Source organism: Carassius auratus, chromosome 45 (assembly GCF_003368295.1).
Source record: "Carassius auratus strain Wakin chromosome 45, ASM336829v1, whole genome shotgun sequence".
Taxonomy (NCBI): Eukaryota; Metazoa; Chordata; class Actinopteri; order Cypriniformes; family Cyprinidae; genus Carassius; species Carassius auratus.
The window spans coordinates 10040802-10053900 of record NC_039287.1 but is presented as its reverse complement, the minus strand read 5'-3'; the positions used below and the strand labels follow the sequence as shown (position 1 = coordinate 10053900).

Genomic DNA, 13099 nt, shown 5'->3' with positions numbered 1-13099 from the left:
CGAATCTGTATCGCAAACATTCAACAGCCCAAAACTCAAGCTCAAAGCTTTTCCCCAAAGGTTCTTGTGTTCCCAAAGGAGGCTTCTCATTAGTCTATTCATAGTGTAGGATTAACAGACTGTGTCCTCCTCTTTTGGGAGACGCACAGTCAGGTCTGAGTGCCTCAGTGTCTGTCTCTGATGCCATGATTGGCACCTCCACGTGAGTCACGTTGAGCAGAGGCCTGCGCTAGTGATGAGGGGATTCCCTAACACCGCTTTCACAGGACAGGTCAGTCTTCTTGGATTGGAATATTTACTTTCATTTACCGTTCATGCTCTGTCTTCAGCCAAAGAGGTTGTAATTGTGTGCAGTTATAGGATTCCCAAAAGATATGTCAGGAGGAGACCTCCCAGATGTTCAACTAACATAACTGTCATTAATGGTGGGGACTTCGTCACAGCTGATTTTGTTGCCATTGTTTTATGAAATAGCTTGCAGCAAGGGAATTATCTAATACTGTGCTTTTCCATCTGCAATATCAGTTTAAATTGAATTGAAATTTGAATTTAAAATCTCTACACTGGACAGACAACTATGAAATAATACTTCTGATCCATTAATATATTCACTGGCCTGCAATATCCCAGATCAGATTGCAGCAGATGTAGAAATCAAGTTACAGCATATTTTCCTAATATCGTGAAAAAAAAAAAAATAATGACAAAAATGACAAAAATGCACAACAACATTAACAAATCTTTAACTAAATTTAAATTAAAACAGAAGATATAAAATAAAATCTAATTTAAAATAGAAATACAAATTACAATAATATATCAATAATATGCTGAATAATTTTCTATGCTTAATTTCTATTTTAATATTTAATTTCACAGCTTAATAATTATCACAGTGCAACCTGAATAATAAAAATAATATAACTGTAGTATATATTATACACACACATACTGTACTTTACAACACTTCACATGTTCATCATAGAACAGTTGTCTTCAAGACATTGTATGTACAAATTGAATTTGTAATGCATTTTTGAATAAATTCATCAGTATACAGTATCTTCATGTCACTGACCCTGTTGTCAAATGAAATTATCTGCGTGCTAGAACTGGTCGACGAGAAGTAATGAAAAAACAATGCTAGCAATGAGAAAATTCATCTGTCTGGTGTTGGATATCTCTCTCTTGCTGTCCGTTGCTCTTGTTTCTGCTTTGCTCCTCTGCTGTACTGCTGTGTCTCAGTGGAGCTGAGCGAGAGTGACCTCGCAATCGACTGCTAATACAACTGTCATCGCCTCACAGCACACGCTAGAAACAAGCAGGGAGGGGGAGAGTGAAGACACGGGATGAGAGTTAGTACGTGTTAGAGTCTGCATGCTCGTTTCACAGGAAAAGAAAGAGGAGGTGGAGGAAGCGGAGGAGGTGTCATAGCAGCAAGTATTAAGGTTAAGTAAATAGTCTCTTGACAGTAACCTTCGCACTAATGGATGACTTTCAGTCGGAATTGTGTGAGAAGTGAAGCACAGCTGAGATTTTCTGAAGATAATTACATAAATCTGTTATCATGCACTTCTCACTCACATGCCTTCTGAAACCTGCACAGTGCTTTTTAGTATTACCTATATACTTTTATAGTTTCATTTAAATTTTGACGTTTTAGTAATTTAGCTTTTGCTATTTAGCTTAAATTTAACTTCAACAAACTTTTTTTCTTTAATTCTATTTTATTTATTTTTTATTTTATTTTATTTTTTACATTTCATTCAGTATTTATATTTTATTTATTTTCATTTATAATAACAACACTGAACCTATATCATTTTCTTTCTTCAATGGAACAAAAAGAAAATATTTCTGAATGTGAATAGTGACTGTCAGCTGCCAATCAAATAAATAACTCCTTAATTTTTAAGTCTGTTCCTCCTAAAAATGCATCATAAGGCTTCATGAGTCTAAGAATATGTTTTTATTTGATTAATTTATTTTTACATTTTTAAAACTTGACATCCCCACCCATTTTAAATTTAAGGAAAAACTTTTTTTTTCTTTTTCTTTTTTTTGGGTGAACTATACTTTAGTAAAATATTGCAATACGGATTTAGGTGTGCAACACACATTGGTGTGTGAGGACTTCCCCCGACAGCCTTGGCTGCTGCATCATGTCAACATCTGGGAATGTGTGTAAGATTACATTCAACAACAACAACAACAACAAAAGAGAGAACGCTTCAAGTCTACCCACGCATGCACAGAGTGGAAGAAAGAAAAACAGAGCTCAAAAGAGATGCACTAGGAAAAAAAAACAGTGTGATCCACTGAGATCTGGGTAAGAAAAGTGGACGCTTCTGGCAAATTAATACACGTTAATACACATGAGTGGAGAGCAGTGAGTATGGTTGTAGGGCATTACATTCAAGCACTATCAGCTTGAATGGTCACTGCAATGCTCTCCATTAAAACTAGGTCAGTTTTAGCAGGGGGGCATTGCTTCTGAGGGGAACCGTCCAAATTTAATGTGCTATCAAAAAAGGGTTAGACCTCCCCATTGCAGTGGGAAGGAGAGCATTTCAAACATGAGTCTCTTGATTCAGTAGCTTTCATTGAGATGAGGCCACGCAGAAGTCAAAGCTCTTAAAGTTGCAATATAATGGAGACAGCAACGGTTCTTTTCTTCTGTATTGTGGAAACAGATTATCAAAAAAAGATAAATTGTAGGGTAGGAATTAGTTCGGTCCATCAGTTTTTGAATGGAGCCCGGCATATGCCACCATAAAGAAGTCTGTTGTTTCACTGGAAGATGCAGTTATGACGATTTTATTGAAAATTATACTAAAAAATCAAAAACATGCATTTAGATAATCAAGCCAAGCTTCAAATGCTTTAAAGCATGCCTTTTATGTTCAAAAGACTAAATTATTCTGCAAACAGGCACAAGAACAAGTAAAATTTTACACTTTTTACACTTATGTAATATTTTTTTAGTCCACTCATAATTTTAGTCAAACATTTTCAACAGTATCTTACTGTGTTTTGTCACACTAGACTTTGACAGGTTGAATAGACACTGTAACGACATATGATATAATGTCACACTCTGTAACGTCTATTTAATAAACATACTTCTGCATATAATATATACATAATGTAAAAATATGCAATCTACTACACTTTACTGTAATGCTGCAATCCTGCAGACTTAAAGTTTGTGTTCTTTTAATTCCGTTCACAACATTCTAAAATGGATTCGGCTTGAACTTAAACACAGCAAACCTCACTTGAGCTTGAGTTTCTGGCCTCCTGCATTCACATACACATGAATGGACAATATATTCCTATCAGTATGTGTCATGCTGTTAAACAAAACTTGTCTATAGAAAATAAAAAATATAGTGATCACTATTGCTTGTGCAATACTGGTGGAGATTTTTAGTGAATCTTCTGCAAGGTGGTGGCAAGCAATTGATTTATTGAACTGTTCACTCAAAAATTGTTTAATACAATGACTCATTTAGAAATGAAACACCACTACTCCAAAAGGTATATCATCTACTTTCATCGGTGGAGCAAAAAAAGCAACTGTCAATTTTGAGCCAAAAAATATGTTATTCAATATTAACTGCTTTTTTTTTTTTTACTTTTGCATAAAAGCAATCAATATCACTTTACAAAAACACTGCATAAACACCTTGTGCCTACAGATTGCCTGCTGTAGCAATTTTGCTCATGTGATATTGTTGGATATCACTAAATGTTATTGACATAAAATGGAAAGGGTTTCAATGGATGAGCAGATGCATGCAAGCCTCACATCACCAAGTACAATGGCAAATGTTGTATGGAGTGGTGTAAAACTCGCTGCCACTGGACTCTAGAGCAGTGGAAACCTGTTCTGTGGTCTGGCGTATCACGCTTCTCTGTTTGTTAGTCTGATGGGAAAGCATGGGTTTGGTGGATGTCAGGAGAACATTACCTGCCTGACTGTATCGTGTCAACTGTAAAGTTTGGTGGAGGAGGGGTAATGGTACAGGTCTGTTTTTATAAGTCAACTACTGTCATAAACACTTATTCTACAGTGATTGAAAAACATGAAAAATCATGTCTGCATGGAGATTCTGAGTGAGATTAAATTTTACATGATACATGCAAACACAACCAGTCCAGCCCTGAGGTCAAAGGTGTCTCCACGCTCTCCATAGAAGGTATCAAATTCAGACGTAGAGAGAAAACTGTAACAAATTACAGTAATAAAGCTGCTCTTTTTATCCTGACAGCCTGCTGCAAACTCCTTATCATCTGAATTATAATCAGAGACTCATGACTGTATAAATAGCACACTTTCATCATGGCTAAATAAATCAGCACTTAACACATTTGACAAACAGTCACTCGTCTCAGTCAGGTCACAAAGAGAATGAGGTTTTTTCATTGTTCTTTGCATAATGAAGGAATACCAGCAATCATAGATGTGATTCTCTGAATAACAGGATTGCTATTAAAATATTCAACAATGTTTTTCCACCAGATGCTTGTATAGAACATTTAAAACTGCTCACTCTCAGCTGTCTATAAGATTTAATTCTCTGTTGTAAGCTGCTCACAGTTCAAATCTTGCTTCGCATGTTCTTATTTTAACAATCTTGTTTATTTATGTTTATATGCTGAGGACAGAGATGGAGGACTGCAAGGATGTCTAAACTGTCCATATAATACAAATAGTTCAGTAAGTGGAGGAAGCGTTTATTTGAAGAAACAGAATTAATTTTTGCTATTGGAACTTCAAGGGTTTATACCTGGATTGTGGATTCCCAAAACCTGGTACAGTGAACAAACCTATGTCGACATACCCGTACATATACACATGTGTGTGTGTGTGTGTGAGGGGCAGCTGTGGGTCATCATGTGATGGCTAATGGTTAATGGCAGACTGGTGGGTGCACAAGCTGATGGTTGTCTCTCGCTCTCTCAGGCCTCAAGGGACTCATCTGTCTGTCATCACATACACACTGAGTGATAAGATAAGAGATAGATGCTACCAACGACTGTCAGTTAAAAAGAGAAACAAAAACTTTAAGCCTTTTAGTAACAAACTATTATATTTGAAAGTTGTATATATATATATATATAGAGAGAGAGAGAGAGAGAGAGAGAGAGAGAGAGAGAGAGAGAGAGAGAAGAAGAAGAAGCCGCCGCCCCTCGCGCCCCAGACCGAAGAGCCGCCGGACTCCGCCCCTTACCTGGACCCATCCTCCATGAACACTGACCGACCCACATGAACCTCGCAGCATGACGAGGACACCAGATCCCCTGTTTATTTTGGACACTCTTCCCCTTTGGCCACGTTTATCCCGTTTTACTTTATTTTCTATTAATAAAAGCCTCTCCAAGGCCTGACGCCACGCCCACTATGTCTGTCGTTGGCTCCTCCCATGACAATAGATACCAGCCTTAAACCAGCCAAGAGGAGCAGTACATTTACATGTATATTTAAACACATGTAAACTCAGCTGGTGTGATCAAACACATTCAGATTATTCAGCACTCTGTGGTCCAATCTGTAAATACACTCACAAATTAGTCATTACAATTTACTGCCAAGATGATAGAAGCACACATAAATTACCCAGTATGGTCTTCACACCAACACGCCAACAAGCAAGAAAAACACACCAGTTAGTCATAACATTACATTGTGCATTTGGCTTTTGTCAGCTGGACTGATTCCAGCATGACTGCATCATGTCAATCTCTCCACCCCAATGTACTCAGCACACAAGCTGTGTTAATTTATCACACTCACTGATTTAACTACAGTAATATGATACGATCGTATATTCTGGCGAGCCGGCATTGAAACACTTTATGTGTGTAAAATAATTCATAGAGTGTGGCTGGCCTTTGAGGAGGCCCAGACTCTCACTGAGAGCGTTCTACAATGCTTGCAAGGTCGCTGTGAATAACAGCCGAGTAGTGTTTACTGTAAGCACATCTGAGGACATACAGCAGTGTAACGCATTGATTAGCCCACTCACTGCTGGATCTTCAGTACTCGCTTAAACGGGAAGGCTGTTGTATAAAGCTCTTGAAGAGGCAGTTGAACAATAAAGTGGCACCTTAAAAAGCTACTTAAAAAGACTAGACACCAAGCACATAACATTTGGTTCACGCTTAAGTATATTCTTTTCAAGTGTATTATTTCTGTAAATTGTCCTTTTTTATATGCTAAAATGTATGTCTGTTTCATTAAGGGATCACACGACTTCAGTAATTTAATTATTTTAAATATGCTTATTTTTATTATGATATCAGGGCAGTGGTAACACCATGGCATTTCTTAGTTTATGGACCTCAAAAAGTATTCAAATTCATTTTAATTAAGAAACAAAAACCTTGGTCGTTAAAGAAAAGTTGTATTCAAATATTAATGAATTGCATTTTAAGTGTATTTTTTAATCAATTAAAAAGCAGACACAAAAAATGGTGTCATGTTTTTGACCCTTGTGTTTTAATGAATAGCTTACTGTTGAGTGTATACAGTGAAATTAGTTATTTACTGCATGGTATTCCCTCAGGACTGTGGTGAGACACAAGTACATACACAAGTTGTCTGCACTATTTAAACCCAATTTAAACAGCCATTCCAAGCACTCAGTCTCAAACAAACACTATATATAACTCTCTCAGATAGTCACTATATATAGTAGCTGACTATATATCCTACCTGAGCCCTTGTGAGAGGTGTGACACTGAGAGGGCAAACAGGAGAGAATGGGGACAGTGAGCGTCCTAGAGGTGATGAAGTGTGGAGGGAGGGCTGCTCTAAACGTCACACATACGGGGGAAAAGTCTCCAATAATGGGAAGGCCAACAGATGCTCCAGTTTCCTTGACAGAAATGGAGGTCAAGTGGAAATTTATATAAAAGGGAAAACAGGCAGCGAGGGAGAGAAGAGGAAAGTGCATATTATGACTTTAACTAGTGGATGGGGAGGACAGAGCAGCAAAGCAATGATTTTACACAGACAGCACAGAAAAGGAATGAGGCAAAGGAAGTGCCTTAAAGCATTTTGGAAGGAGTGGATTAGAGTGTTTCCCAGGCTTTTTTGTCTTAGATGTTTCTACAGCACCATCAGTAAGGCTCAAGTAGCTCGTCATTAACACCAAACCAGAAGTATGTTCTCTCATATGCTCAAAATCATTCTGCATTCATTTTATTAAAGTGTCCATCATTACAGAGACTACAAAAAAAGCAGCAAAAACTAAACAAAACCTATATACACTGTTTAAATGTTCTGGGTCAGTAAGATTTTATCTTTTTTTTTTTTTAAAGATGTTTCTTTATTCTCACCAAGTCTGCATTTATTTGATCAAAAATGCAATTATATTGTGAAATATTATTACAATTTCAAAATAACTGTTTTCTATTTGAATATATTTTCAAGTGTAATGTATTCCAGTGATGGTACATCTAAATTGTTCAGCTGCCATTACTCCAGTATCCACTCTACAGTCTCACATGAAGCAGATTTGCTGCTTAAAAAACATTTCTTATTAACATCAGTGTTGAAAACAGTTGTGCTGCTTAATATTTTTTGGAAATTGAGATTTTACTATTTAAAAAGTAGTAATACATGACATATCAGACATGCTGGGAGTAAGAATCCTGAGCTATACTCGTTTTCACCAAGTTGCCCTAACTAGGCAGCAATTGTTGTGCCAAGAGCTAAACAAAGCACACAAGCAGTGCCCTTGGCTGGTTAATTGATCATTATTTCCCATTTATCTCTCAAGACGCTTGCACTGACTGACTTTCAAGTCAAGACGATTGGGAAAGGCTCGAGGTTTTGGCAGTTGAGCTGCCGCATCAGATACTGAAGCCAACAAAGACATCATCATCAGGATCTCATGCCAAGCATAAATAAATAAACATCCGACTGAGAAATGTCTCACGCACTTTCTTAAAATGCACAAGTTCTAAAGTCTTTGGCAGAAAGATTTGTCCAGTAGTCAGAAGCTGCTGCAAAGACAGATGTGTGTAATTCCACTTTATAGATTTTTTGTTTTCACATAGAAATGAGTTGCTTGCTAATGTTTGGTGTGACCAAAGAACATTATCTGTTCAGTTTGAGAGATAAAGCCAATGTGGGTTCTGGCTAGAAAGCAATAACAACTGACAGATGCAACAATATAAGTATTAAAATATGAAAATGCACACAGGTACAATGGTACTTTGTTGTACAAAACGTAGTTCAAGATTGACAGACATAACAAAAGCCTTAAGGATCTTCTTATTTGATTTCGATGTCATCTAATTATGAGCACCTTATTCACACCGTCTTAAAAGGAACAAAAAAAAAGACTTCTTTGATGCTGACTTCTAACCCATTTCCACCAGCACTTTAAAAGCTGCTCTATTTTTAAGATGATACACTGCTCAGCATTCTACCTCAAAACTGCCATTGCATTATATTTGGGTTTTGCATTTATTCCACAATGAAGCAGTAACTGTTTTGTGTTGCGAGGAGTGCTTGAGTCACATCTTTAAAGAGCCAACATATAGTTAAAAAGTCAGAATACAGTAAAAGTCTTTCATCAGGGTAACTGTATACATATAGATAAACATTACCTTTTAAACTTTAACTGTAAACAAGTGTCTATACTTTCAGCACTGAATTTAATGAAGAAGAAAACAATGTAGCCTATTAGACCTACAAGTACCTATGATAAACAAAAAAGTACACTTTAACCGCAATGAAGACATTTAAGTAGTGATAGCACTTCAAAAGTGAGCTGCTGCACACAGTTCTGTGTTTCTTTTTTTTTTTAAACTTCATGAAGATGACACTTGCTCCACCGGCTCCACACTTTAAAATCTCAGCAAAGTCAGTCACTCAGGTATAGTCTACTGTTTGTTTTATATATATATATATATATATATATATATATATATATATGTATACACACACACACACACACACACACTTATAATTTTACTGTCGATGCAGAGTATTATTTAACTTGTCCAAAATGAGCGTTTAACTTGGCTTTTAAGAAAGATTTTACTAGATTTATCTTAGTAAAACTGTCTTGTCGTGACTATATGAAAGATGAAAAGGACTTTTTGTACGCACACGAGAGAGAGAGAGAGAGAGAGAGAGAGAGAGAGCGCGCGCTCGCGTGAGATGCTGAAGCACCTTTAAAGCGATGACATCATGACAATTGAGAGCCAGTGATGACAGAGAGTCTTATCTTTAAGCAATAATCGCATCGTATAAAGAGAAGAAAGCACGAACACAAGCAAACATGAATAATGAATGGCATCGAAATCAAGCTAAATCGTCCGGCTAGACTGAACGCATTCACACAAACATGACACGGCCACTGCGCCTGTCTGCTGCAGGAAAAAAAAAAAACTGTCGCATCATATCTAGTGGATCAGACGTTCAGTACAACATGTCACGGGCGGTATTCCACGCACGCGCAAGAACTATTCCTCACTTGAGAGCACACACTGTACTGACTGGCGTTATAACGCACTGCACCTATGATGATGAATCCTTACTAAAACGCGAAGGATCAAAGAGCACAGATTGTGTCGATGATATCGAGCGTAGGAAGGAGGGATGTCATTATGAGGGACGCACGGGGACCCTGAGAAACCCGACGCCCGTCTCGCCAGCAGTCTCTGAGAGTTGAGCAGCCAAGGGAGGGTGAATGAATCCTCAGATGCACTGTGAGACTCACCTCAGTTACGCACTGTGTACTTCCAGCGCCCTGCTGCGCATACTGATGCCACAGATTTCACGAGAGCACGATGTTCATTCAGAGAAAAGCACATGCTTAGAGTTATCCTCGCATCACCTGTGTTCTGGTCTGCATGGGTCATACCAGGTGACGGGCTATAGGAGAAACTAACGGAACGCTTACCTCCACACTTGTCCCATCTGGAGGATGTGTATGAGCGTCTGCCAGACCCACACTGATGCGCGGCAGCATCTGGCCCTGCCGTACACCCCTGCGCTCGTGCCCGCCGTGGCTCTCCGGCTGCGGCTGAGACCCTCCACGGAGGCCAGACCGCCCCCCGTGTAATCCTGCACGAACCACCTGAAGCTCAAGATCTGGACCAGCACCGACGGCACCAGCACGAAGAACAGTGTGAGTCCGAACCAGAGGTAGTCCTGCTTGACATAGTAGTCGAGCGCGAGCCATAAGTCAGTGCCCACGTCCCAGAAGAAGACGAGGAGCGCGAGGACGATCCACAGGCAGTCCAACCACAGGCGCTCCTCGTGAGGTGGCCGCCTGACGTCTCTCCCCTTGCCCAGGAGGTAACGCAGACAGGCGCTCCGGCAGCCCCAGTAGCACGACGAGGTGTTGCAGCAGTGGCAGATGTGGAAGGAGCTGCCCTGCCGCGGGTCGTCCTCGCAGCTCCCCACCGTCTCGTCCAGGTTGTGCAGCTGGGCGAAACCGGTGACGACCCCCCGACCGTCGGATTTCGCTGCCATCTTGCTCTCCAAAGCGCACACCTCCGGTTTCCGAGGCTCGTGACGTCACTTCCCCGACACCTGTTTCTCCAGAGTACCCCTAATGTGGTAGCCATGGAGTTGTGGGGTGATGGTGACGCCAGAGAGGCAGTGCATCCTCCCGCGGCGCTCCGGACGGTAAAGGCAGTGCTGTTCTAGTCCTCGAGCCGGCACAAGTCAGAGACGAACTCCTGGAAGCGGGTTCTTGTCACCTGCGCATTGTGTTTGCAAGCGTCCCCGCACAGGGAGCGAGCGCGGGACTGTTCCCTGAGACACCCGACGCCGCTGACTGGATGTCTCTACTGAACGGAGCACAAACAGAGACGCGGATCCTTACTCATCTAGGATGCCACCTAGTGCTCGATTGGACACCTCGGGACTGGGGGATGCTGAGTGATGTAATGCTGTAGTGAGCACGCCGCTCGTGAAAATTGGCCCCTCATCATCAGGTGGAAGAACACTTTTGCCTACACACACATGCATAATGCCTTTCACGTTCTCCTCCTCTCTTCTGTACCATCATGACACCAAGATGATCAAGATTTCAGTAGAATGTAATAAACACAAGTAAATGAAGGGTAAACAAGATGTGCACACAAATCCACTCTCAAAATGAATTTAATTCAGGGCAAATAGACGGAAGCGCAGGGCGCATCGTGCATGTTTGCGGTCAGGCATAGACCTACGCATCTGTGCCGTCCTGTTTGTGACAAACAACTCTCTTCTGTGAAAACTAGAAAAGCTCAACCCATTTGTAAACGTAACAGCCTCTCCCTGGATTAAAGTAGCAATAAAGGTAGAGTACATCTGTAAAATGAAGCGCGAAAAATATTGTTGTGACAAGAAAACTGTCCATTTGCTGTCCGTGAAAAGCACAGTCGAGACTATTTGTACCCACCCGTCTCTTCCTTTCTCCTTTGAAAGTGTGTTGTAAAGTGGTGGAGTGATTGATCTGTTTGTTTACCTGTCTGTCATATCCGTTATTCTGATGTTTAAAATATATCTATATCGCATCTCGTGGAAGTCAGCATTCAGATATTTCTAATTAATGACAGTTGTCTTGGGCAGCACTCATTTTCTCATGTTCTAAATATTATTATTTTTTTAATTTAAATATTAAAATAAATTGTATTTTGCATCTAGGTTGAAGCTGGTTTCAGCATGAATTTTGGACAATTCTGAAGAAAGGAATTTCATTATTAAAAAAAAAGAAAAAAAAAAGATCTTGATTGCAACTTTCTTGGTCTCCCATCTGGGTCAAACTGTACCCAACAGCCCACATCCACATTGGTTACATATCATTTATTAGACTGCTAAATTCAGCCTTTATTCTTTGAAAACCCATGGCATCAGCAGCCGATCTGCACTCTGAGCTATTTCTCAAAGCCTTGATTCAGGTTTCTCCAGGTGTCAATCAAACTAAAGAACAAGCGATCGAGAAAGAAAACGTTGGTCCTTGCCAAAAGCATTGCTGTTATCATAAGAAAAAAAGTTACCACATACCACTTGAGTTCTGATTACAAACGGAAGTGTGTTTTGTCTGCAGCAAAACAGTTCCCAGTGCAGTACTGCCATCCATTGCCACCGCTATAGGACTCCGTCTCACCCTCCCACAAGCCATTGTAAATCCTCAACACCTGTGGAAGTGCCAGGGACACATTAAGACGGTGCCACTGTTAGATTAATAAGATGATCTCACACTACAGTCCCACTGGTTGCCAATAGGCTTAGATTGTAACTTAAGGCACAGGCATGGCGGCATTACAGTAATCATTATTTTTTATTGCAACAGTCTATTGTTTATTCATGAAAAGAGAACAACATTTCTCTGCCAACCTTTCCCATTTGGTATCAATTGCAACGGATATTTGATGTGAATTACATGAAAGTAAGATGTTCAGAGAAAGTGTGCACTGCTGCCTCATCTTGTATTCAGAAATGGTTCCTACATAAGGAAATGTTTGGAAATCATTCATAAATGCAGTGACTCTGAATTTGCACAGTGCTGCGGGTCTGGTGTGAAGTTCTTCAAATTAGCGTGCACTGTCAGTGTCTCTTCTGGGGTTCAGAGCCGAGGAAACTTCACAGGATTGTTTGATGAGCGGAACAAACTAGCACTTCTGAGCTAATATTATAAAAAGCTACTATCAAAGTGGCTTGAAGCAAAGAGAAACGGTCTGAGATACAGTGTCGTGCGTGGTGTTGCCTTTAATTGGTGTCATGCACAATGGTAACAAACAGACAATTATTCCATACAATGCAATATGAAAAAAAAGAACAAACTAACAACAACAACAACAACAACAAAAATCATGTCTTTTTGGATCATTAAAAAAAAATGAGCATGCAGTTTAAGGATTGATATGAAAAACATCCCATATCATCAGGATTATTAGAGACTTTTTTAAATAAAATGCTATTTTATTTTATTTTATTTTAAAGGAATTTAAAATTTGCTCAGGTAATCAAAGCTGTAGATCAGTTTGTTTGCTTCATGACAACAGATTTGGAGAAATCTATCATTATATCACTTGTTCACCAGTGGATCCTCTGCAGTGAATGGGTGCCGTCAGAATGTGA

The 13099-nt window shown here is 39.6% G+C and overlaps 1 protein-coding gene across 1 annotated transcript in view; it reads right to left on the bottom strand.

Moving 5' to 3' along the window:
• The window catches only part of LOC113063226 (XK-related protein 6-like), a 47904-nt gene extending 36057 nt beyond the window's left edge, over positions 1–11847 (bottom strand). Inside the window, exon 1 of the mRNA XM_026233469.1 lies at positions 9927–11847. Coding sequence (XP_026089254.1) covers positions 9927–10501 — 575 coding nt within the window. The 5' untranslated portion in view covers positions 10502–11847. The remainder of the gene's footprint in view (positions 1–9926) is intronic.
• Positions 11848–13099: the final 1252 nt, after the last annotated feature.